The sequence below is a fragment of the Berkeleyomyces rouxiae genome (assembly GCF_048999995.1).
Source record: "Berkeleyomyces rouxiae strain 22BRR77 chromosome Unknown BrBRR77_ptg000003l, whole genome shotgun sequence".
NCBI classification, from domain to species: Eukaryota; Fungi; Ascomycota; class Sordariomycetes; order Microascales; family Ceratocystidaceae; genus Berkeleyomyces; species Berkeleyomyces rouxiae.
This window is the reverse complement of record NW_027396493.1, coordinates 2,280,950-2,302,085: the sequence shown is the minus strand read 5'-3', so window position 1 is coordinate 2,302,085 and position 21,136 is coordinate 2,280,950. Positions and strand designations below refer to the sequence as shown.

At 50.8% G+C, this 21,136-nt stretch overlaps 6 protein-coding genes across 6 annotated transcripts; 3 read left to right on the top strand and 3 right to left on the bottom strand.

Moving 5' to 3' along the window:
• Positions 1–56: 56 nt before the first annotated feature.
• On the bottom strand, positions 57–398 carry BROUX77_003830 (uncharacterized protein; the record flags this gene model as incomplete). Its single annotated transcript, XM_073748525.1, has 1 exon — positions 57–398. One exon carries the CDS (start codon positions 396–398, stop codon positions 57–59), a length of 342 nt encoding a protein of 113 aa, XP_073606255.1.
• Positions 399–8,072: 7,674 nt separating this feature from the next.
• BROUX77_003829 (uncharacterized protein) lies at positions 8,073–11,276 on the top strand (the record flags this gene model as incomplete). Its single annotated transcript, XM_073748524.1, has 2 exons — positions 8,073–8,858; positions 8,934–11,276. The coding sequence occupies 2 exons, from the start codon at positions 8,073–8,075 to the stop codon at positions 11,274–11,276; spliced, it is 3,129 nt and encodes a 1,042-aa protein (XP_073606254.1).
• A 778-nt stretch (positions 11,277–12,054) lies between these two features.
• BROUX77_003828 (uncharacterized protein) lies at positions 12,055–14,002 on the top strand (the record flags this gene model as incomplete). Its single annotated transcript, XM_073748523.1, has 2 exons — positions 12,055–12,630; positions 12,692–14,002. 2 exons carry the CDS (start codon positions 12,055–12,057, stop codon positions 14,000–14,002), a joined length of 1,887 nt encoding a protein of 628 aa, XP_073606253.1.
• Positions 14,003–14,146: 144 nt separating this feature from the next.
• Positions 14,147–15,934, bottom strand: BROUX77_003827 (uncharacterized protein; the record flags this gene model as incomplete). Its single annotated transcript, XM_073748521.1, has 1 exon — positions 14,147–15,934. One exon carries the CDS (start codon positions 15,932–15,934, stop codon positions 14,147–14,149), a length of 1,788 nt encoding a protein of 595 aa, XP_073606252.1.
• Positions 15,935–17,064: 1,130 nt separating this feature from the next.
• Positions 17,065–17,645, bottom strand: BROUX77_003826 (uncharacterized protein; the record flags this gene model as incomplete). The annotated part of the gene is made up of 2 exons (XM_073748520.1): positions 17,065–17,296; positions 17,614–17,645. The coding sequence occupies 2 exons, from the start codon at positions 17,643–17,645 to the stop codon at positions 17,065–17,067; spliced, it is 264 nt and encodes an 87-aa protein (XP_073606251.1).
• Positions 17,646–18,184: 539 nt separating this feature from the next.
• BROUX77_003825 (uncharacterized protein) lies at positions 18,185–20,794 on the top strand (the record flags this gene model as incomplete). The annotated part of the gene is made up of 1 exon (XM_073748519.1): positions 18,185–20,794. One exon carries the CDS (start codon positions 18,185–18,187, stop codon positions 20,792–20,794), a length of 2,610 nt encoding a protein of 869 aa, XP_073606250.1.
• Positions 20,795–21,136: the final 342 nt, after the last annotated feature.

Here is a 21,136-nt window from a genome sequence, read left to right as displayed (position 1 = left end):
GGCGCCGATAAGAACCAGAGCCAGAGAAACCTAGAAAGAAAAGAAAAAAAAAAGAGTCAGCACACACTGTGGCTTACATCAGGTAGAACAAAGACCAGACAACTACAGGGCTTGCCACTTACAGCAGGGTTAAACATGCCACCAGACAGTCTGTAGAACACCCACACGTTCACAGCCAGTGACACACCGAAGCAGCAGGAGATGTACAGCAGCGTAGGAACATTGGGAGTGTCGTTGGCGCCGAGAGAGTTGGCTGAGGAATTGAGAGCATTCTGGGTGCCGCAGAAAGCCATGAACAGGAACATGAACGTGCCGCAGAACTCGGCAATTGCGGCCACGATTTCATTGCGGATCGGGTCGGACATGCCTGAGCCCCGAGTGGTACCTTTGGCAACCATCGTGAGAGGAGCGTGTGTGTGAGAGAGAGAACAAGTGTGTGGTGGGTAGGGGAAGTAGAAGGTCTGGAAAGACAGAGAGGAGTATGGAAGATGCAAAGGACAAAGGGCAAAGTTTGTATAAGAAGCGTCGGGAACTGTGCGAGTGTCCTTTGTATGTTGAAGTGAGCCGGTTGAAACCTGGGGTGATGATGTGATGAGCAGAAAAGAACCTCTTGCCACTGACGAAAGATGGGACGGCTACTCACTTCTTATACTCGCATCAGCCGTGTCATTTTCTCAAGCAAGCTCGGCACTGGCCTGGGCGAGCTGCCCGCCTTGAGACCAGACAAGGCACTACAGGGAACAAGATGCGGGCTACACCAGCAGCACTAGTTCCGGCGGCTTCGCGCTCTGCAGACTGCTACACCCCCGGACTTCATCTCACATTCAGCATTCATGGCAATCCGACTCAGCCAACAGGACAGGACGCATGTATGTACATACACCCGACTTTCGCCTCTTTGGGATTGAGCTCTGAAAAGGGAAATCCGGTCTAGAGCCTAGAGCCCGCCTCCTTTGGCCATAACAAGACGGACAAAAGAGATAACAGGAGCACTTGTGCGGAGCAAGGCTCAGCTGCTATTGTCAGTCGGAATAAAATAATACAAAATTACCATCCGTAGCATGGATTATTTCTCCATGTGGCAGATGGGCTCGGCCAAGGACCGCCAGAGCTGTTTTCGTCTCGCAGTGTCGTGTACTGGCCAGACCTTCGCTTACACCACGCAGCACAACACAGCTTGGCCACAACTGTTCTCGACTGTGCTTATGCACGGTCTCCTTACAGAAATCGAGGCCGGGCCTTTGCAAAATGGAAGCCATGGCCCCCGCCGCATCGCCGGTCGACGCCCGTGGAGGCCCATACAGGTGCGCCAGACAGACAGACAGGCTCGTCTCATGGCTGTTGGGATGCATCCATGTGCAACTCAGCACAAGGTCTTGCACTTGGACTAGGGCAGCCTGTGTCTGAACCATGAAATGTCTTTCATAGTCGTCATGCTGGCCTTTCTCTGTGCGGCGCCGCTGTTTCTATGCTTCCTGATAAAGTAAAGCGACTTTGTGGTTCCAGCCGAGACACTGCGCAATCGCTTGGACGTACAATACACACATGGCACCCCAAGCGGACATGCATCTAGAGAGCCCGCAGTCCGTATATTCACGTGCTCCCTAGAAGGTTTCTCCTTGTCTTCCCTGGCGGCCTAGATCGCAACAGAGCAGGCTTGTATTACGTCTGTGAAAATCAAGAGGCTGCTTTCGACTACCATGTCTGAAACTCCCCGGCCCAGCATCTGCGGTGCTCCAAGCCAGATCTACCGGCCAGCGCCTGTAGATGTACCTGCAAGTAGCCAAGTATGTGACTATGCATGGTGTGTATGATGCGTGTGTATTATGGTGGCTATTTATAGAGTCTTCCGGCTTTGGCAGCAGCCGCTTACACACCGCACCGCGCCGTCTGCAGATCGATAGAGTTTATGATGGTAAGGAGGCACTAGAGTGACAAGTGACGGCACCAGCAAGTGTGTAAAGTCAGGACCTTGTATGGATTCTCGGATTCTCTGGGCTGTCTCGAGCGCCAACTGGCCGAGGTTGGAGGACTTACGCAGGGGCCGAGACGACTTGGATATCGTCATTGAATGGCTCCTCTTGACGAAACAAGACTTACATGGTCTAGTCTTGTCGAGAAAGCGGACATATGTCTCTTTTGTCTAGCCATTCAGGGCTTTTTTTTTCTTTATTTTTCTTCAGTCCACCCAGGCCAGTCTATGAGAGCACTAAGCAACATTCAAGGAGCATTAGTTCGTGCGTAGAGAACGGCAGAGTCTATCTTCAGCTGACAACGACAGCACAAGTCCGAGTGAGCGACCCACCTCTAAAAGCAAAAAAAAAGAAAAGAAAGAAAAAAGGAAAAAAAAAATGTAAAGGGTAAAAAAGACCGGAGAATCTTGACTCTAACTGACCTCTCTGGAGTTGGGGAAACCCTGAACCAGATGTCGGATCGGACTAGGTTAGACGACTATCGTTTTTTTTTCTTCAGCACGACAATCAAAACCATCTGAAAAGCCCAACACACCATGTACACCAACTAACGAACTATCCCGGCAAGTGGGTGGCAAGACCGAGCTCAAAGACGTCGATGGATGAGCTATATGTACGCATATCCATACATTCACTTAGTTACCACAGCACACCTGTCCTCTTGCCCTTATCGAGGGCACTGCCCACATATCTAAGAGCACACAAAGGAGCAAATAAACGCGCTGAACACATGGATCGCAAAACAAAAAGGGAAGAGGGAGCCCAGTATGCGAACCGGAATAGGGAGAGAGGGGAAAACAATTCACCAGGCACCACGCGAGCTGCATGGAAGACAAGACCATGTTTATCGAGTAGCACCAAGCGAGTCGTACTGCAGGTAAAGCTGTGCAATGAGTGACGGATGCAGGTATTTAGAAGGGTTAGGGCTGGTTAGTCGATGTAAGGTGCACATCCCGAGACAGACTGCTCCAGTTAGCTGACATCTTGTCTGTTGTTTGTTTCTCTTTTTTTTTTCACGCAATAATCAATATCCCATTCGGTTTGGGCTATGGAGATGCTAGAACCCCCCAGTAGACCATAGTTGGACTATAATGATGTCACTTTGTCTTGTAGTTGTGGCTTTGTTCTAATCTCATTGCGTCGGCCACTCAAGGGCGACTCTCTCGCTGTTGATGCTGAAATCAAATAGCGAACTTTGACTGTGTATGAATGTACATGCATTGTGCTCACAAGTGCATCCGGCTCTGCTGTACATAGTCCATCTCCATGTTCCGCTTTGGGAATAGGTCTCTGAAGCCGCCGTACAACTCCAACAAGCACATCACATCACACTGTATTATTAACTACATGATACACCGGGCTGAAGATGGCACAAGGCGCATGCGGTGGGAGCAAGTCTCAAGTGTTGGTGAGTATCGGTGAGCTTGTGGTTATCATAGTTGGTTACTTGGAGCAATAAGATCGCGGTGCAGAACAAGCCAAGACAAGCTTCTCACCGTCAAGGCCGACTGACTGGCCGTCTGTGCCTGGTGCCACAACGATCCCGAGTTGGCAACGATTTGCAGCAATGCTCGCTGTCAAACAGCATCCTTGGGTCTTAACCCTAGTTATCACAAGGAAGCAAATAATTTTGTTTCCCTTGAACGGGACAGCAAATCATGTCTTGCGTTTCTTTTCCTCTCATGTATTCCTTTTCCCAACGCGCGAAAGCTCCCTTTTTCTTTTTTTTCCTTTATATATTCTTCTTCTCCGCTGCCGCCTATTCAGCTCAAGGGCAACGCGGCTCGGTCCCTCCATTCAAGGATCGATTACAATGGCTGGCTGGCTGTCGGTAGTGAACTTTGGCCGCTGGCTCTACAACGGCAACATCGCCGCCCGCTGGCTTTGTGCGCAACATTGTGGCGATGAAGATGCGGCATTTGTTCGCTGATGCTTCTTTTTCGGCAAAAGAACGTAAAAAGACATCAAGTGAATCAGGAGCCCCGAGTGCGGCAACAAGAGAGAAAAATAACCTTGCCCCCAACGTAACTCCAACTAGCAGCGCGAGAGGGCCTAGCTTGTCATGACTGTAAGTATTCTTGTATAAAGGCAAGCATGATCCACACAAGGTAAAAAAAAGCCTCTCAGGCTTAGCTTGCGTCAGGATCTCTCTCTAAACCAAACAGAAGCCATCAGGACTTGTTGTTATGGGCCGAAATTAGTGGCCATCATGGATCAGTGCTAACACCGAGCCTTTATTTTTTATTCTTTTTTTCTTGCCATATTGAAGACCAGCGCCGGGTTGGAAAAGAGAGACTTCCCCTGGAAAGGGCTGTTCTCGTTCGTCCAACCCATGCCGGAAATATGGCTTTGCAGCTGATTAATTCCGGCCCTTCTTATCTATAACTCATGTAGCAGTGCTGCATGGTTCTTCAGGGATGCTTGATCGGAGGGCTTAGAGTCCCGTCCGCTGTGACCTTTGAACGTCAAGGTGTCATACCGAACTTTATGCTCGGCTCTTGTAAAAAGACAGAGAGAAACGACACAAATTGGGCCACGAGCGGTCTTGCTGTAATACAGTTTACGGTATATGCCGAGAAAGACTGCTGCTACCATTTAGCACATGGCCTGGAGGTGTCACTTACTACGGCATGTTATCGCTACTTTCACAGCCAAAAAAAACATTGTCGACTCCCTCAGTAGGCCACTTACTCTCATAGTGATGACCATGGATACCTGTACATGCGGAATTCTCCACCTACAAAACAAGATGACTAGTGGCGCCCAAGATTATGAATCTGCGCTGCGCCAACCATCCGGCATCATCACATCCCACAGGGCGCCAAGATCTCGAACTCTGGCCCCGCCAGACTGGATATCCAAGTTAAGGGTGTCCATGACAAAGCTTTATATGGTAAGCAACGGGGCGCACGTCACTTTGTCTAGATGCACAATAGCGGCGGTTAGGGTGCAGCCCCCAAGGACGGAGCGGCGAAAGAGTCTGCAGGGAACCGCACCACTCTATGGATGTGATTATCCGTATTCTTAGGTGGGGTTAAGATGTGTTGGGCCGTTGGCGCGGTTTGGCTGGTGTTGCATTGTGCTGACTAGAATCTGCATGGTGGTTGCAATGGTGGAGACGCTTTAGAAAAGATTTGCAGATGAGCATCGAACAACCAACGACAAGGTTATGGCCGACTCTAAGCAACAGTATAACTACATGTCAATTATACAGGTACAGTAGTCATGTAGCTAACCATGCATTCTCAGAACATTCGGATTGTGTGTGGCAGCCGATGATACAGCATCACGACATTTGGGACTCCAGCAAGGCACTAACCAGCATCATGTGCAGCAAGGATTCTACATCTGGCTAGGCCCGAAGAAGACACAAAGAAGGATGGCGAGGGTTCTCGAGATTTGTCAGAAATATCCACAGGCTGGGGGGAAGCCTGTGTCCTTGCATGGAGCAAGCACCGGGTGCTTGTTAATGTGTCCAAGCTTGAGAGGTGGCCGGGTCGGCGGGTCGACGGTCTGGCCCGTTGAAGATGGGGGCCCTCTGCGGCTTGGTGGCTTGAGGAGCAAGCAAGCTACATGCTAGGCCACCCAGGTTAAGTTGAGGATCGCCTATTATTTGGCGGCTGCACAGACCATTCAGTAATTGTATGGCATAATTGCCCGGGGGTTGTCTGCCGGGAACTTTGCCACTTCGTACAAGCAATGTCCATACAAGCACGAGATGTGGGTGGTGTGAAGGCCCAACAGATCCAGCCAACCGCGAGTCGAAACGGGACCAGGGGCGGAGCGGAAGTGGGCAGACTAGGGGCGAAGCCAAGCAGAACGGAGCTGCGGAAGAAGAGGCCATTGTGAGCAGACACATAGACTGACTACAGGTGAGTACGTACATACATAAGTGCGGATGTGTTGTATCCGTACTTGTGCCGGTTCTGGGACTCTGGTGTCTCTCTGCTGGTTTATCGGGTACAGAATATGCAGAGAACAACCTGTACAAGAACAAAAATGCCCGTGCCTGATGGCACATTTGCCTGCGCAAATATGCGATGAAGTGATGCAAAGCCATGTGAAGCCACATCTACTCCTACACAACCATGCAAGGCAATGCAATGCTAGCGCAAGGCTAGTACAACTCAAAGCGTGTGCTGCAGGCTCTCATTGGCTGCTGCATGCTCTCATTGGCTGCTGCATGCTGAGTCAGCAGTAGGGAGCGGGGCCACCATCAGTGAGAAAACGAGCTTGATGATCGGCACAACAGGAGCAGGAGCAAACCCTTACCTCGGTGGTGGGCCCTGAAACCCTGCAACCCTGCGACCACAGCGGTCAAAGCCCACCAGCATTCCGAATTCCTGTCAGGAAGCTGTAGCTAGCGGCATTGGAACGGGCTAGATTGGCTTTTAGGCTTGTCCTTTACTGATTTTTTTTTATGTGATAGTGATGATGCTGCTAGTGGCTAGCCAAGGCCATTTGCCTGCCTGTCTGGCCCCTTCGGTCAGAAGGCCACTAGGGTTCCTGGTGAACTGGCTGGTGGGTGATGCTACGACATGCCGCAGGCCGTCATACTGGCCGCCTGAGGCGGTTTCCAGAGCAGTGGAAACTTTGCTTCTTTGCCGGGAAGCTGCTCATTCCAGTGCATGCGTCGTGTTCGGTGACAGTTCGATTTGATTCAGGGCAGTTGCTAAAAGGGTGCCAAGGGGTTTTGTTTGCTGGGATTTCTGGTTTCTGGTGCGTAGTATTACCGGGGCGTTTCCTTGTGGCAGGAGCTTCTTGCCAGCATGAAGCATGGGATGGGGCGTGAAGGGGAAGGCATGGCACGGCATGGTATGTACAAGTGGAAAAGGAAAGAGAGCAAAGGCAAGAAGCCCCCCCCCCATCCAACTTGGGAAGGCGACGGAGGAAATGGAGAAAGAATGGGACGAAAGTGAGAGATAGTGCCAGTATTCAATACCTACCTAGCTAACTGACTACAGGTATGTATGTATGTACATACATACAAATGACTGCACAATACACACAAGGCAGGTAGTTAGTCAGTTGCAGTTATTTCCAATCTACGCCAGCAGGAACCTGCGTGGCTATTTTTTGACCGAGCTGGGCCTTTGGTGCTTTGTTTTAACCATCTTTTTATCCTCCTCCTTGATCTCTTGCCCGCCCGCTTTGTCCTCACTATTTGCAACCACCGTCACACTCAAACTCAAACTCTTAACCGTCACCCTCTCCTCATCTCCCCAATTCTGTCTCCCTCTCCGTGCTGGCGGTGCCTTTGCCACTAATCGACCGGCTCTAAAAAATCTCCACGCCATACCACCTCGCTGCATCTTTCCATTCCAGCCCTTTTCTGCCTTAGCATTTTCTTTTCTTTTTTTTGGCCTCCTGCACTGCTTTGTATGCCCCGTCCTTCATATTTTGCCGTCCGTTTGCGTCCTCCATCTTCGGCCTTGGGCTTGATTTTTTTGTCTCGAATTCTGCATCATCGCATCGATTTGCACGTTCTACAGCGCCTCTCTGTAGCCTCTGCTTTGGCCCGTTTCCGCTGGTGTGCTCCCCTCCTATTTCCTGTCTATTATCGCCGACATTTGTCCCATCTGCCATCAATCGGCCCAGATCTCTCTCAACGTCTCGGTTTTGGTCTCATCGCCACCCTCAGAAACCCAAGACTCTTCTGTCTCCTTCTCTTCCCCTTCTCCTGTCGCTCGGTCGCCTGTCCTCAACTTGGCACCCGCCACAAGATCAATACTAGTCTTGGATTAATTGCCCTTGTCGTGTCTTTTCTAAAAACCGTTCACCAAGGTTTGTTCTTGTCCTTGTCTTGCGCTCAACCTTGACATACCCGAATCGAGTCTCGAGTAATACCCTGTACCATTTCGCTGTCTTTTTTTCCGGGTTCTCTTCTGCAACAGCTTCTCATTGATTCACAAGCACACGGCTTGCTACATACCCATCACCTTACTCTTTTTTTTCTCAACTCCTTGCTTACCTGCAGCTTATCGTTCACAAACTCGATACACATACAGTCGCTCCAAGGCAAAACCTGCGCACGCATTTTACCTTTTTTGCGTTGCCTCCTCTCTCCCCCCTCTCCTCTTTTCTCTCTTGCCATTTTCCATGCCAAACTCACAACGCCCACATCCAACGGCGCCATCTGATGCCGGCTCCTCCATTTCTGGGCTATCGCCTGCCCCAGACCCGGCTCCGCCTTCGGATTCGCTTTCTGCCCCTCCTTTTGCGTCTACCTCTGCACCTGCTACCGCCGCCACTGCCCCGGCGAATGCGTCATCGCGTCCAGGCGTCACCATCCTAGCCCCCGGAGAAGAACCCCCTGCCTCGCTCCTAGCCGCCCTTTCGTCTGAACTCAATCCTCGAAGCTGTATCACATGTCGTCGGAGAAAAGTACGGTGTGACAAGCACATGCCATGTTCCAACTGTCGCCGCAACCAGATTCAATGTGTGTTTCCCGCTCCTGGCAGAGCACCTCGCCGGCCACGGATGAAAGATCCAAATGCGCCTATCAAAAATCCAAGCGAGCGCGAGGCGGAATTACTTAAACGATTGCACAAACTCGAGAGCATTGTCGAGGAACTCAGTAGCCAACTAGACGCTGAGCAACTAAGCAGACACAGTGCCGGCGGATCACCCGACACAATACCAGGCGCAGCCAGCCCAAGTCAAGGCTTAGCCTCACCAACCCATGGCACACCTAGCTCAGTCACATCTACAAGAGACGAAAGTGGTGCTACACGGAAGGCAACTCGCCGTCCTCGAGTTGAAGACGCTACAGAAGGAACTGGAAATGACCCAACGCTTAACAATAAGTTTGGACGCTTAATGCTCAGTGATAAAGCCAGGGGGCAGTATGTCGCCAATGCATTTTGGTCCAAGTTGACACAACAGGTAAGGCATCTCTTCTTCGCTCGCACCTCAAATCTATGGTCATGACAACTAATAACATTTAACTGAACCTTTCAGATTGACGACATCCGCAACGATGCATTTTCTTTATCCGAAGACTCTGAATACTCAGACGAGGGAACACCCGAATCCTTCCATAACTCCGTCGCCAGTGGCACGGCAAGTCACTGTGGTTTCTTCTTCGGCTGCCGTTCTTCAAGTGTCGACCTTTCCAAACTTCGCCCTCGAACGTCTGATATCCCCTTCCTTTGGAAAACTTATTGTACCAATGTCGAACCTGTTGTGAGGGTCATCCATGTCCCTACCTGGTCTATGGTTATAAATCACGTTCAGATGGGAAACGCAACACTGTCCATTCAAAAGGAGGCCATGCTATTTGCTTTTTACTTTGCCGCGATAACATCCTTGGAAGATGAAGAGATTGAGAAGAGATTCAATGCTAGCAAAGAGCGGTTATTGGCCCAATACCGCTTCGCCTTTGAACAGGCTCTGGCCCAGGCCGAGTTTCTTACAGTTCCTGATCTTACCATTATTAACGCCCTTGCCCTTTTCTTAACTGTAGTCAGAACATCAGATGACTCCCGATTTTGCTGGACCATGGCTGCTGTGGCTGTTCGACTTGCTGAAGCTCTTGGTCTTCAACGCGATGGCACAAATTTCAACCTAACGCCTTTTGAAATAGAGATGAGGCGCCGCATCTGGTGGACTATTTGTGCTTTTGATTTGCGCGCTTCCGAGGAAAGTGGCACAGACTCGTCTGCTCTCGTCTTCAACTGTGATACCAAAATGCCAGCCAATATCAATGACGCTGATTTCGGTCCAGAATCTACTGAGATTGTATCGCGCCCAGGAACAACTGATATTTCCCTGGTTTTGGTCCGCCACGAAATCACCAAGCTATGCCGGAGAATGATTTTGATGAGTGATAGGGCACCGACTCTCGGCCAGCCTAATGCACTCCAGAGTATTAGAGAACGTGAAGAGACCCTCGTTGAGATGCACCGCCACATTGAAACAACTTACTTTCAATGTCCTGAAATCGAAACAGATTCACGCCTTATTCTTGGTTCAATGATTGTGCGAGTCGTTGTTGCCAAGATGTCACTTGTCATCTACCAACCTCTACTTTTGGGTGCAAATGCCAACAACAATAACAGGGCAAAAGATTCGTCTTCCAAGGATTCAAAACCATCAGAATACAACGATCGTGTTTACATGGCTGCTGTCGAAATCATTGAAGGCAATGTCAAGCTTCACACCGAAGAACGATTCCGCCAATGGCGCTGGCTTTTCGCTACCTACACACAATGGCATGCTATCGCGTTTGTTTTGATGGAGGTGAGCCATAGACCGTGGAGCGCCAACATGGAACGTGGTTGGGACATTGTCACAAGGGCGTTGAATCAGAAAGAGGTGCAAGAGTTTGCCAAAAAGCCTAACCATATGACGGTATGGCTTCCTCTGCGCAAACTGATCACCAAGGCTACGCGGAATCGAAACGCCGAGATCCAAAGACTGAAGGCAAATCCCATGGAGATCAGGAAACTTGACATGGAAGACCGTATGATTTCATCCCAGAGGTACATTCCCTTGTCCAAGGATTTACACCAAGAGTTGGCGCAGTTGCGCGAGAGATGGCTCCGTCTAGTTTCTGCAAATGCTGCTGATGCGATTGCAACACCACCAAAATCGACCAATCAAACTCCCCCTACAGCATTAACACATGCGATGCTGCAGAACATGCAGCAAACTTATGCCGCGAATGACCAACATGCCACAGGTTCTATCAAACCTGAACAACCCCATGATACACCTCCGGATGGTATTAATCCAATTCAACAACAACTACAGCAGCAGCAGCAGCAGCAGCCACAAGTTGGCCTCAATATCATGATGAACCAGCCCATGGGCTCGATGGTCCTATGGGATCTCATAGACCAGAATGCTCAAACTGCAATGCTTGGCAATATGCAGATGCAACCACACGACAATCCCATAGCCGCTCCCCCTAATAGCCAGGCCATGCACCGTGCTGCAGCTCCGCCTATAGTTCCGTCCCATATGCAGCCGCACCAACACCAAAACGAACAGCAGCAGTCCCCTCATGTACATAGCGCTCCGCCCAATTCCCAACCAGGCTTTGAGCCATGGGGATGGTCAGGCAACTGGTACGACCATCCAGGAAATGCCAAGGGTGCCGACAATCCATTAGCTGCAGGTATCGCCGCTGGTCCCACCTCAACAGGGCCGGTAGCCGGCATGAATGCTGGCGGAATGTTTATTGGTGACGAGAGCGGTATGGAAGTTGACGAAGACTTTAACTGGGCTTCGTGGGAGCAATCGATGCGCAGTCTCCAGGCACCTCCAGGATTATATCAAGCGCCAGCTACGGGACTCTAGCCGGTTGACGTTTCTTTTTTGGATTTCACTGTAGCCTGTGAAAAACGTGGCCTGAAAATCTCTTGGGCAATATAAAAGGTCTAACTATGTATTAACACACTACACACATACACATCATTGGCAAGTCTACACATTGGAGATTGACGTAGTTGGTGCACCTATAAAATGTGATTATTTATGTGTTGGTGACTGAGTCATGGGACAAGATTAACCCAACCCCACTTGCCACCTGCTGCCTAAATTGGCCAATTTTGGCGTGCAGCCCTGGCATGATAAGGGTTCAGGAGTACAGGGACGACTGAATTGTGGCTGGTGGGTCAAAAAACGAGCCTATAACTGGCAGCGATGGGCGGCAGTCTCCACTAAAGTCTAGACCCGTCTGCACAAGTGACCGGGGTCAAGCTACGAGACGTCAACTTTACGGTTGGCGAAGACGATGCAAAGAGGCATTGAGATGTCGACCCCAGACGGCAATGATGTAATTCTCAATCATGCAGATTTCAGATCTCTGCGGTGGGATTGGAGCCCTTCTGCAGGGCCATTTCAGTACAAAGTACAAGTGGCGAGGGGCGCCTGACACATTGCCGCAGTTGGCTGGCCTGTCTCGCGCAATTCGCCGCGGTCTATAACTAACTTATGTTAGTGTGCTGCCTCTCTAGGTCAAGGTTCTGATTTACCTTTTTAACTTGGTCTTAATCATTGCTCATCGCAGCCAGCCTAGATCCTTGCGGGGGTTTCTTTATTTTTTCTTTCTTATTTTTCTTCATCATTTCCTGAGATGGTTGCTACTCGCCAGAGCCGACGACTGAACGGGCTCGTGATACAGCCAAAGACAGCGCAAGATTTACAGTCCTTGCCGGGGCCAGAAAGCACGGCAAAATCAACAGCATCTCGGAAGCGGCCACGTACGCCTTCGCCGGCTGCAGGGACAAAGACACACAAGCAGACCATCAAGCAGGAATACGACGACGACGACGACGACGACGGCTGGGACGAGGAAGGAGGAGAGCAAGTGACGCCGAAGAAGCCAGCACGCGCAGCGAAACGAGTCAAGACAGAGCCAGAGAGCGACGCCGACGACTCGGTCTTTGAAGACGACGAACATCTGGGCGGCTGCTGTGAGAGTGACGACGACGACGACTTTGCTTGTGAAACGCCTCTGAGAAAGACTAAGGCCAAGCCCAAGGCCAATCTGAAGCAGAAGCGCGCACCAGCCAAGCTCAAGAAGGAGAAGAAAAGCACATCCGCTGTCAAGACCGAGGATTCAACTGCAGACCCTCCCGAGGTCATGTCGCGATTGCTGCCACTGACAGGCGGCCAGCTGCCGCTTCCATGGAAGGGCCGCTTGGGCTATGTATGCACATCTCTGTGACTTTGAATTTTTCTATCTTGACGTGCTAATGTATCTATTCTAGGCGTGTATTAATACCTACCTTCGAAGTCTTAACCCACCAACCTTCAGCGGGAGGACATGTCGCATGTCCTCAATCATCGAACACCGCCACCCTCTGAAGAATCCGACCCTACCAGAGCACCCAACCAAGAACCGGCCAGACATGACCAAACCCGCGTCCATTGAGCGCGGGCAGCGCTATGTCGAAGCGATTGGCCTAGCCAACGCCCGCGACATCATTCCGACGTTGCGCTGGAACGACCGCTTTGGCATCAAGTTCATGCGGCTCAGCAGCGACATGTTCCCGTTTGCCAGCCACAAGGAGTACGGCTACGCGCTGACGCCCTTTGCCGCCGATGTACTGGGCGAAGTCGGGCGCACGGTCGCCGAGCTGGGCCACCGCGTGACCACACACCCGGGCCAGTACACGCAGCTCGGCTCGCCGCGCAAGGAAGTGGTGGACGCGGCCATCCGCGATCTCAACTACCACGACGAGATGCTGCGCCTGCTCAAGCTGCCCGAGCAGACGGACCGCGACGCGATTATGATTATCCACCTCGGCGGCACATTTGGCGACAAGCAGGCTACGCTTGAGCGCTTCCGCACAAACTACGCGCGGCTCTCGGAGTCTGTCAAGATGCGCCTGGTGCTGGAAAACGACGATGTCTCGTGGAGCGTGCATGATCTGCTGCCGCTGTGCCAGGAGTTGAATATCCCACTGGTCCTGGACTTCCACCACCACTCCATCATCTTTGATGAAGAAGCACTGCAGAGGGAGGGAACCACGGACGTGACGAACCTGTTTGACCGCATCAAAGAGACGTGGGATCGCAAAAGTATTCGCCAGAAGATGCATTACTCCGAAAGCAGGGCTGGTGCTGTCACAGCCCGCGACCGGCGCGCCCACTCGGCGCGTGTCAAGGAGCTGCCCCCGTGCCCGCCGGACATGGACTTGATGATTGAGGCAAAGGACAAGGAACAGTCTGTGTTTGACCTGATGCGCACATATCAGCTCGATGGCTGGGACAAGATTAAAAACATGGTGCCCGACGATCGAAGCGACGAGTGGGCAGTGTACTGGCCCGAAGGCGAGACTGATTTGCTCAAAGTGAGAAAGATCCGCAAAAAGAAGAGCGAGCTTGATGAAGAGGTGGCCGCCATCGATGCTGTAGAGAAAAGCCCCCCGGCGAGAAAGACGCGTACACGCGACAAGAGCGCGGATGTCAAGGTGGAACCGGTCAAAGTTGAAGATGAAGTCGAGGATGCAGATGAGAAGGCCGTCTCTGAGAAGAAGACGCGTGCCAGGAGAGCTTCTGCCAAAAAGGCCTCTTAGACAACCAAGCACTGGTGCAGAGTGTAGATCTTGTGAACCATCTGTAACGCTATATATCACTGTACAATCACGCACTAATAAAAAAACTACAAACTATGCCAACTTGTGGCCCAAAATAACTGCCAGCGAAAACCCTGGTCCAGTCTAGAACCTTCGCCTTTTTACCAATGGATGACCACCAACTCTCCGAACAACGGGTTTCTCTGGTTCTCTTGGTAGGTCTGTGTGTCCTTTATGTTGGACTGTATGCGTGGTAGCCTTGGGTGAGCTCAAGCTGGGGTTCTTGGTGGTGCGAGGAGGCGATGGTGACGAATTAGACTGCCTTTTTGCGCCTGTTATGACGCCGAATCTCGCGTCTCGACTAGTTGGAGTCGTTCCAGTAGGCTGTTCTCTCGATGGGGGTTTAGACTCTTCTATTGCGATATTCGGTGCTGTCGGCATCTTCAGTAGTCGCTTCTGAGGAAGTGATGGCGGGCTTTCGTCCTCAGACATGGACAGCGTCGCATCAAAATCCACCTTTGGCTGTACGCGCTTTACCCCCGACCCGCTGATCTTCCCGAACCTGGGGAGTGGGGTTTTGGGCTGAGGCGCAGGCCGTACGGGTGATGAGTCTTCATCAAGGGACATTGTCGCATCATTATCTACAACCACTGGTCTTGGCCGCCCACCAATTCTGCCGAGACCAGTGAATCTTTTGACGGAGTATGGTTTGATGGGCGATGAGGACGGAGGCTCCATCTTGGCGACGGACGCGAGTGGCGGAGGAGTTGCAGGGCGTTTTGACTCAAAGCCGTCGTCATCTTCGGATGCTGTGGCGGAATCATCATCTCGCGCGGGAGTTTGTTTAAACTGTGACTCTGTCGTCTGTTGTCGACTGAGACTTTTCCCAGCAGCCGATTGTTGTCGTGAAAGTGCGCTTGGCAAGAAGGCAGCGTCCACAGGGCCTTCGGTCGAGTAGTATTCAGTTTCGCCGTATCGCCGGAGGGAGTCATTCCATAGTTCGTCTCTGGCCGTTTCGTCTTGCCGGGACAGATTGGATAGCAGCGGGGCCCTGTGCTTCCGTCTTGGCGTTGCTCTTGGTGCCCCGGAGCCTGGCGCAATATTCAGCCACCAGTCCTCCATGTCCTCGGCATTTGCAACCTCGACTGAAGACCGTTCCAGTTGCACGTCGTCCAGAGTATCTTCTAGCAATGCTGCCACATCTGTAGGCTTGGGCATAACAGCTTTCACCTTGTCCATCCATTTCTTGCGGTTAAACGGCGCCAGCCCCTTGATATTCTCTTCTGCAACTTTGCGCGTCAGCTTTCGCTTCCCATTGGACGCAACGGTGAAGATGTTTTCGAGTGGATTGCCTATGGCCTCGAGTTTATCCAGGAGCCTTGTAATCACAGCATCTTTCTGGTATATCGTAGAAAACAGAGAGTCTACTTGGAACGTCTTTGCCCGCTGGGCTTCTACCAGCGGCAGAACAAGACACGATGCGATCTTTGGCGAGGGGCATTTGCTGAGGTACATGTTCCACTTCAGAGGCTTTGCGGTGAGTTTCTCGGGGAGCTGACATGTTACTGTCAGAGTAAAGTCCTCCCTCCCACTCGGCAACTTGCCCCCATCTCCATCTGTATGTGTCGCTCCGCCAGGCGATACTGTTATGCTGGTCTTCTGGTGGTCAACTGTCGCGTCGTCAAAGGCCCGCGTCAGAGACTTGAGAAAGGCAGTCATATTTTCATCGCCATCGCTGGGATCAATGCTGGTGTCCTCCTGAAACCCGCGCATGCATATCTGCTTGCGATTGAGGCTCTCGACCCACACATTGGAGAGGTCTGTGATGTAGACGGTGTATGAGAAATTGCAAAACGTGAATGAAGTCAGCAGCAATGGGATGCCATTCCCGACGCGTAGAGGGAGAACCTTCCAAGAGCCTGGCACTGACATTTTTTTGGCCCTGGCAAGATGTGCGTGAAAGTAGAGATGTGGAAGACTACGCAGGGAGCAGAAAGAAAAGGCGCGTTGAGGGGGGTGAGGCCACCGGTTTGGCCGTCAGACAGCGAGGGGTTATTTCAAATGAATATTTCAAATTAATGGTTGGGAAGTCGGGCGCTGCGGTTGGAGAAGCTGCACGTAATACTACATTGAGCGGGTAGACAAGGCTGTGAGAGTGCAGTCGCCCTGCAAGGCTACCATACTGAGAAGGGCAGGACGTTCACACCAGACAGAAAGTGACGTCGATGAAGCATCTTTAATATATTCACGCTATGATGACGTCGTTAAAGGAAAACATGCAGTACTTTTCACATAAAATCTCTAACTACATTACATCACAATGTTTGACCCGTATCTGTACCACAGCAACCAATCTGAACTGCTGCAGCTTTTTCAAGGCCAATTAAGCATCAAGCTTCGATCTACGGCCGGGAGGCTATCGAGGTAGCCTCGGAGTCCTCGGCCACATGTCAAGAACCTATGCAGGCCTTGCTTCCGAGAACTCTTTGCTGGCCGGGTGGATATCACTCTTAAGGAGAAGAGCGATCTAAAGGAAACATCTTGGACATCAGGATTTACTGCCACAAGTTCGTGAGGTCGACGAGGTGAGTGCAGACACGTATCGATCGATGTTTGGTCCCACACGAGATTGCATAGGAAAGAATAGACTCAAGGCAGTACAAAACATGTCGTCGCGTCATTTTCAACAATGGAGGAGCACAACAAACGGAGGGAAAAGAAAGTCAAGAGTTCTTTTTTTGTATTTGTTCCAATTGAAATCCCTAGAAGAAAGCCAGACGCCTCGTTTTGAGGGTATCCGATGTAGTCATCACTTCATACCGTGTCACTGAATCAGATCTGCCTGCAGAGGTACGTTAGCTTATTTCTTCTAGGAGATTTCGTGTCGTGTTTGGTGCAAATGTCGCTTAGCTCGCGTAGTCGCAGAGCAACAGATCAATAGGAGACGACATGTATTTATGCTGCAACTTCGCAGAACAGGGATACGTGTGTATCGATAAGAGTTGGGAAAATGCGTACCCTTTTTTCCATGCTCCGAAAATGCCCCCAAAGAAACGCCCAATTTATCTGATGGGGCTCCACACGTTCTTCAGGAGACCGTCACGCTGAGCCAGGCGGTTCAGAGAGTCGTCGGACTCGCCCAGAGCGCGGACGAAGCCGCACAGAGCGTAGACGTGGTTCTCGCCCTGGACAGCACGGCCGGACTCGTCAACCTTGGCAATGGCGATCTGGACGGAAGCGTGGTCCTTGGCCTTGATGATGCGGTTGGTGGCGCTGCACTTGCGGGGGACGTAGCTACAGAGGGATTCATGGTCAGCACTCCGTCATATTTATATCATGTCGCTTCGTCGTCTTCGTTTCTTGCTCGGCGCTCGTAGTCGCTTAGGTGTTGGGTGATTGTGTCGGCCAACAAGACAATATATCCTATTTCAAGGAACAGCGGAATGATAGTTCGATTCGAATTTGTCGCAGCCATAACTATCGTGGTTTTGGATTTGGTACTGATTTTGGTTGTCGTGGCGGGTCAAGCCGTCGAAGTAGAGCGCCGATAAGAAACGAAAACTCCGTATGATCAAATCGAGTTGTCGGGGAAAGTCTCGAGGCAAACTCACAGGTCCACGATTTCGCCCTTGTCGTTTTCCATTTTGACGGTATGTAGTGAATCGAAAAAAAAAGACGGTTCGGTTGAGTATCAGGAGGGGATTCAGAGATCGAGGGGAATTCAAAAATCGCCTTATTCAGGCCAAGCACTCGGAAATTCTGACTATCTCCCACTAACTAACTGTTTGGTGGGGCAGGGTGCACAGTGGGCGAGTGTGTGGGCATCCAGGGCTTGGATCACGTGATAACATGGAACGGCCTGTTGTCATGTGACCTCGTTCTCGGTTCGCGACAATCTGCAGGGGTTGCCAACTTCCCGATTGTGGGCAGAAACTCGCGCTTTGACGCGTTTATCGTCAACAAATGCCGGTTGGATCTTATCGAACAATTGTGAACCATATGACGTACTCCAAAGTCACTCTATGATCAGCAGCCATTCTCCTAAAGCAATGTAGATTCACCATTGGCTTGGCCAATTTTCAGCCTGCGAAATCACATCTTTTTTTACCGTTCCCACGACTCAACCTGATTCGCATACAATTGGCTCGGTCCGCCTACGGCTTTGCGGGGAGGCTCCTCAGCATGAGTGCCCCGTCCAATAGCCAGAGCCGACTTTCCCCGCCGCCGCTACAAAAACATCAAGTGATTTCATCTTCGCCTGATGACTTTCTTACGCTAAACGAAATACTCGGTACTGAACCTAAGCGACGCGGGGACTCTTCAGTCCTTGATTCAACCAAACAAAAAGTTACTCGGTCAGAAGCTGTCTCAACATGCGCCGCCGGAGAACTACCACTTCCGCCGCCATTAGTCGATATCAACACCAATGGCAATGATTCAATTATTGAAGTTAGTGCTGATACTTTTAAACCCAAACCTTCCCGGCCCCCTAGAAAGCCACTCACCAAGAAAGCTGTGGCCCATGGCGAAACTGAGGATACCCAAACGAAGGCACCACGAAACCCTCAAGCTACCAAGACTTCTCAAACTGAGCCGATAGCCCCCAATGGAGATTCTGCACCAACAAAACCCAAGAGAAAAGCACCAGTGAAACGAAAGAAAGTGGACACCAAGAGCAGCTACTTTGAAAGCGATAGACCAGAGACAATACACAAGACTCCGACTACAACAAGCAAAGCATCAAAGCCAGCTACACCCAAAGAAGTCCCTTTGAACTTGGAAGCCGCGCTCCCCCGCAGGCAAGATTGGACGCCTCCTCCTCCAGATACAAATCCGATAAATGAGTCTCTACACAGCGGCGGTGAGACAGCAGTTGAGTCACTTTCGGCTACACGGATAAAGCGGGCTAAAGAGGTGTTCAATACCCTGAGTGCTACTTTTGGATGCCAGGACTCTATTGAAAATGTGCCTCCTATGAAGGCTACAAATCCTGAAGGCTCTGCAAAGAAAAGGAAATTAGTTGATACTGTCATTCCCAAGGCACCGGTACCAGCAGTGTCCGTTCGTGATACTTTCAAAGCTCCTCGCAAAAAGATTTCAACGCTCACTGATTTAGCTGTGGCACAATATGATAACCACAGCGTCATTGATCTGACTTTCATGGCAGGCTATCACGACCCGGGGCTCGCCCAAGCAGAGGTAGTTGATGAAGATCAACCCATCAAGCCAAAAAGAAAAAGGAAACAGAAGCCTCAGGACCCTGGTCTGATTCTCTTATCGCCCGGCACTGCTATGAGGCAAACTGATGAACAAGAATTTGTTTTTGGGACATCTAGTCAACTTGTTCGTGAAGACTCACCCTCGGTTTTGCGAGACATACAACTGGCTATTGAACAGTCTAACATGATGGAGGAAGATCCCATTGGCTGGTTTGATGATGAGATTGAAATTCAATCTGAGAGATGGCCCAAACTATGGAATGCAGCATGTCGGAACGATGATGGCACGACTATTGATCTCCGTGACCCAGATATTTCTAACCTACAGGAAGATATAATCATTTCCAATGATGTCAAAATTGATTCTGAAAAGGCCCCCCCGGTAGCATCTTCATATGAGTCTTTCAAGACTGAAGAGGTCTCGGAGTATCCTCACATTGACCTTGTTTTGGAAAAGACATCCCGCCAATCTAGTGATCTTGCTACTGCACAATCACGCCCGTCTTCTCTACTGCCACTCCCCACCCATTCTTCACCTATTCGGTCGCATTCGGGTTCTCCCAGCGTATCATCACTGTCCCCGACTGGCAATGTGGCTGAATCTATTCACCATGAAGATTCTTTTGAGCCCAACATCCCTCGACTCGATCTCTTGACGGACCTTGAACTATCACGGCGCGTCACTGAGTTTGGCTTCAAGACCATTCGCAAGCGCGCCGATATGATTGGCTTGCTAGAGAGTTGCTACAGCAAGACACAAACTAGCAACTTTGGACCAGCCGCCCCGCCTTTTACAGCAAAGCATTCGTTTAGCACGAGTTCGCCTGCGGCAACCGCCTCGTTTACATCTTTATCCTCTGCCCAGAATCATAAAACAGTTACTGGAACTGCCCCAACCAAGAAAGCGCACAGTCGAAGAACCAGTATCAATTCTCGCCTTTCTATGAGTCCTCCAACATCAGCTCAGCCTCCTGAGCCCGATACTTCTTCTCCGCCCCCTCCAACATCAAAGCGAGGCCGCGGGAGACCGCGCAAGAGTCCAGCTACAGCTACAGCGCCAACTCCCATTCCCCAACTTGAACCATCATCTCCAAAAACGACATCTCGGCGACCGTCCTCCCACGCCGTAATTGAAATCCCAGACTCTGAAGAGTCCGATATTGCCGCGCTTCTCTCTGTGAACGAAACGCATGAGTCATGTGATGGGTCGACCATCTCTGATAATGGATATCTTGAGACTGCTCTCGGCGGCGAAACTTCCCACATCGGCGATCTCTCGCTAGCTATTGACCCAGATACGGAAAAAAAAGTCATGTTTGATAGCATCTCATCAGCAGTGCAGACAGCGCCGCGCACAACGGACGTCTCAAATCCATCCTGGTATGATCGAATTTTACTCTACGATCCAATTGCCTATGAAGATCTTACAGTATGGCTCAACACTGGCCAATTAGAACGGATTGGGTATGATGACGAGGTCTCACCAGAAGATGTGAAGGAATGGTGCGAATCAAAGAGCATTTGTTGCGTTCAGCGTGAGACGCGAAAGGGAAAAGAGCGTAAGAGGCTCTAAGCCAGATGGTGATGGAAATGCCGTCGCTTTTCTTGCATTCTGGGCATTTATGGATCAACAGAAGTCATGCCACTTTGAAAATAACGCTTATAATACATGAATGCATGAATACCAAGAACCTTTAACCTTCACTTATTTGCATGTAGTCTCAACGAGATTGACCCCTAAACCGTATTTTGCTCCCCCATTTTGCCTGGTAAGGCGTGGATTTGGAGTAGCGCCCAACCACATCTCTCCCTAAGCCGAGGTTGAGAACGGTGTAGCTCAAAGCCTCTTTTTGGCGACTCCCGCGCATTGTCTGACCCGTCTTCTGTACGCCTCTTACGCCGGCTTTCAAGGCTG